This window comes from Myotis myotis, unplaced genomic scaffold (assembly GCF_014108235.1).
Source record: "Myotis myotis isolate mMyoMyo1 unplaced genomic scaffold, mMyoMyo1.p scaffold_m19_p_14, whole genome shotgun sequence".
Classification (NCBI taxonomy): domain Eukaryota; kingdom Metazoa; phylum Chordata; class Mammalia; order Chiroptera; family Vespertilionidae; genus Myotis; species Myotis myotis.
Genome location: NW_023416318.1, coordinates 6,666,560 through 6,669,535, shown reverse-complemented (window position 1 = coordinate 6,669,535; position 2,976 = coordinate 6,666,560). Strand labels below are relative to the sequence as shown.

The 2,976-nt window shown below is 47.2% G+C and overlaps 1 protein-coding gene across 2 annotated transcripts; it reads left to right on the top strand.

Moving 5' to 3' along the window:
- The first annotated feature begins 365 nt into the window (after nucleotides 1-365).
- On the top strand, nucleotides 366-2,696 carry LOC118669477 (lithostathine-like). Of its 2 annotated transcripts, XM_036335565.1 has the most exons (5): nucleotides 366-448; nucleotides 1,008-1,123; nucleotides 1,324-1,461; nucleotides 2,072-2,198; nucleotides 2,472-2,696. In XM_036335565.1, the coding sequence occupies exons 1-5, from the start codon at nucleotides 373-375 to the stop codon at nucleotides 2,537-2,539; spliced, it is 525 nt and encodes a 174-aa protein (XP_036191458.1). In that variant the 5' UTR covers nucleotides 366-372; the 3' UTR covers nucleotides 2,540-2,696. The 2 variants fall into 2 exon arrangements, with proteins under 2 accessions (XP_036191458.1, XP_036191459.1); XM_036335566.1 differs by lacking the exon at nucleotides 1,324-1,461.
- Nucleotides 2,697-2,976: the final 280 nt, after the last annotated feature.

The window sequence follows — 2,976 nt, the reverse complement described above, 5'->3', positions numbered from 1 at the left end:
CCAGGGCCCCACCCTCAGATCCGCTTATAAAAGCCTAGTCCTTTCTGGCTTGACCAACCATCACAGATACCTGCAAAACAGGTAAGTGGGAGCTGAGAGGTGAGAGCCATGGCAGGGGTTCACCTCACACATTTGGGGAAAGGCTATCGGAGGATTCTAGGCTTCAACAAACATTGATCTCAAGGGAAGTAGGGTGTATAGACTCCCAATTATTTCCAGAATCATATGGGGAATGATGTCTTCAAGTTCAATTTACTCATAGGGAACTAACCAAAAGAAAGACAAGATGGAGAACAGAGGGGTCTCTGAATACCCTTTCTCTGATCATACCTCATTAATGATCTCTGATGGCTTCTTCAAGTTAGAGACACGATGCTGCCTCCCATGGCCCTGCCCAGAATGTCCTGGATGCTGCTCTCCTGCCTGATGCTCCTATCTCAGGTGCAAGGTGAGCTTTCTCTGCCTGTAGCACTGGGTTCCCTGTGAACGCTCAGAACTGAGAAGTCCAGGAAGCCTCCTGTTTGACCCATGTGGCAATGGTGAGGTATAGCCTCACCAAGTGAAACATGTTTGCAATTCCTCCATCATCATTCCTTCCCTCAGGGCAACTCAGGGTGGGAAGGACCAACACATGGTCCTTTAACAATGGAGGAAAATGGTTTTCATTTTGTGGGCGGACTTTAATTTATATTGACAGGTGAAGAGGAAGCATGAAGGGTAGTGGTGAGATACGCACAAGAATGACTGGAGGACCCAGTGTGAGAACAGTCAGCTCAGAGCAGGGGAAGTGTTGGACTTTCGAATAAAGGGGAAGAGTAGAACAGAAAGAGATGGTCCTTCATTTAGTGAGGCTGGTTCAAGATCAAGCTATCCACTGGTGAGGTAGTCAGGAGTTGGTGTCACTTCCCTGAGCAGTTGCCTCACAGATACTCCCCACGGTCACTTCCCAACACCCATTACACTCTTCATTTCACTCCATATCTCTCCTGTATTCCCTTCCACCCCAGGTGAAGATACCAAGGAGGAGTCTCTTCCAAAGATCAGCTGTCCCAAAGGCTCTTATGCCTTTCGCTCCCACTGCTATGCCTTGTTTAGGACAGCAAAAACCTGGCCTGATGCAAATGTGAGTAGATGCATTAATAGTAAGAGGTGATAAGGGAAAGTGCATTAGATGGGACAAGGGTTTGCATTCTCCAGAGATTCTTGGGGGTGAGAGTGACCACCCTCGTCTTTTGCACAGACACCTCTTCTCGCCGACATTCTCCCTGCACTTCCCCCACTGACATCTCAAGCTTCTCCTCAGTGTCTTCCTTCCCCACACAGTTGGCCTGCCAGAAGCGATCTGACGGATTTCTCGCATCTGTGCTCAGTGGAGCTGAGTCATCCTTCTTGGCCTCTCTGGTCAAGAACAATTTGAACACCTGCGATTACATCTGGATTGGGCTCCATGATCCCACAGAGGTGCGATAACATCTCCTATCTGTTAGCTTTCTAGCTGCCATTGTTGCCCAGGCCTCCTCCCTGTCCCATGTGCCTCTACGGGAATCTGAGCCCTGGAGCTCAGAGATTCTAGGGCTTATTTGGGGTCAAGGTAGGGCATTGAGCTGAGGTTTGTTGAGGATCCTAATTTCCAGTTGAAATTAATCTATCTCTTATGAAGCTTTTTACAACATTGACAAATGAAACCTTGTAATTCAGTTCTCTGAGTTTACTGAGTCTACACATAGTGTCCCGACGGAATCCTAAATGAAAATAAGATGTACTTCCCCCTATAGAATAGACATTATCTTTGAGGTTCAAAGGGTGATCACAAATGCACCAATTATTGTCCAGCTAATAACGTGTTACTCTCAGTGGAACCTTTGGTGTTTGTGATTACTGGCTTTGGGATTTTCCAATAGAAGCAAGTTCTTAGGAGGAATTTCCCAGTGGAGAGAGCTCTGTAGCAACACCTGGAATAGCAGACCAAATGCAAGCCTGCTGAGGAGGGGATCAAACCTCCACCAGAAAGGGCTATGCAAAAATTCCAAAAGCCATTCAACCTTACCTGGCTCCATTCTCTACCCTCCAGGGCCTGGAGCCCAATGCAGATGGATGGGAGTGGAGTAATAAAGATGTAATGAATTACTTTGCCTGGGAGAAAGTCCCCGCCAGCATCCCAACCTCTGGCCATTGTGGGAGTCTGTCGCGAAACTCAGGTAAGAGACAGAGAAGCTCCCTTCTTGCCAACCTTTCTATCCCTTCATCTGTGTCTGAACTTCAGGGAATCCTCCTCAGCTAGGAAAGGAAATGTTGGTTTGTCTTCTCCCATCTCCTCTCATCTCTCCTTCCTTTGAGTCTCCTTACCCTGGAGTGGGTCCCTGGTGACAATGAGGGCAGAGCTTTGAACCCTAGGCCAGAGTCTGGGATGCCTCTCCTTTGGGTCACAAGCTCCACCAGCCCCATTCACTTTATCTCTTATCTCTCTCCAGGATATCTGTTTTGGAAAGATTATAACTGTAATGAGAAGTTACCCTATGTCTGTAAGTTCAAGGGTTAAATCACGTGGGAGTCAGCAGCCTGCGTTGGGATGCAGCTCATCGTGGGATCAAGTGAAGACCCACCCCGGAAAGGAATATTTTCCCCACATCCTCAAGCCTGACCTCTTCTTTGTTTACCTTCCCTCCTCCTCCCCTTAATTTCAAGCTTTTAATGCCCAATAGCCTGAGGTCTCAGAGAGTAACAATAAATGTTTTACTTAATATTTGTGTGCTTTTGTGTTTCAATCTCATAGCAAGACTGAGGAATTATTGGGTGTGAGGAAAAATCTAGGTGTTGCCTTTCTTTCGTTTCATTTGGGCCCTTGGGACAATGATTAATGTATATCCCCACGGTGTACTTGTGATGAGTATGGAGGCACTGCTCACATAGGATTTATGTTGTGTGCAGATAAATCATTGGGGTCCACACACTCTGCTGCGCCTTCCTCCCGATGGT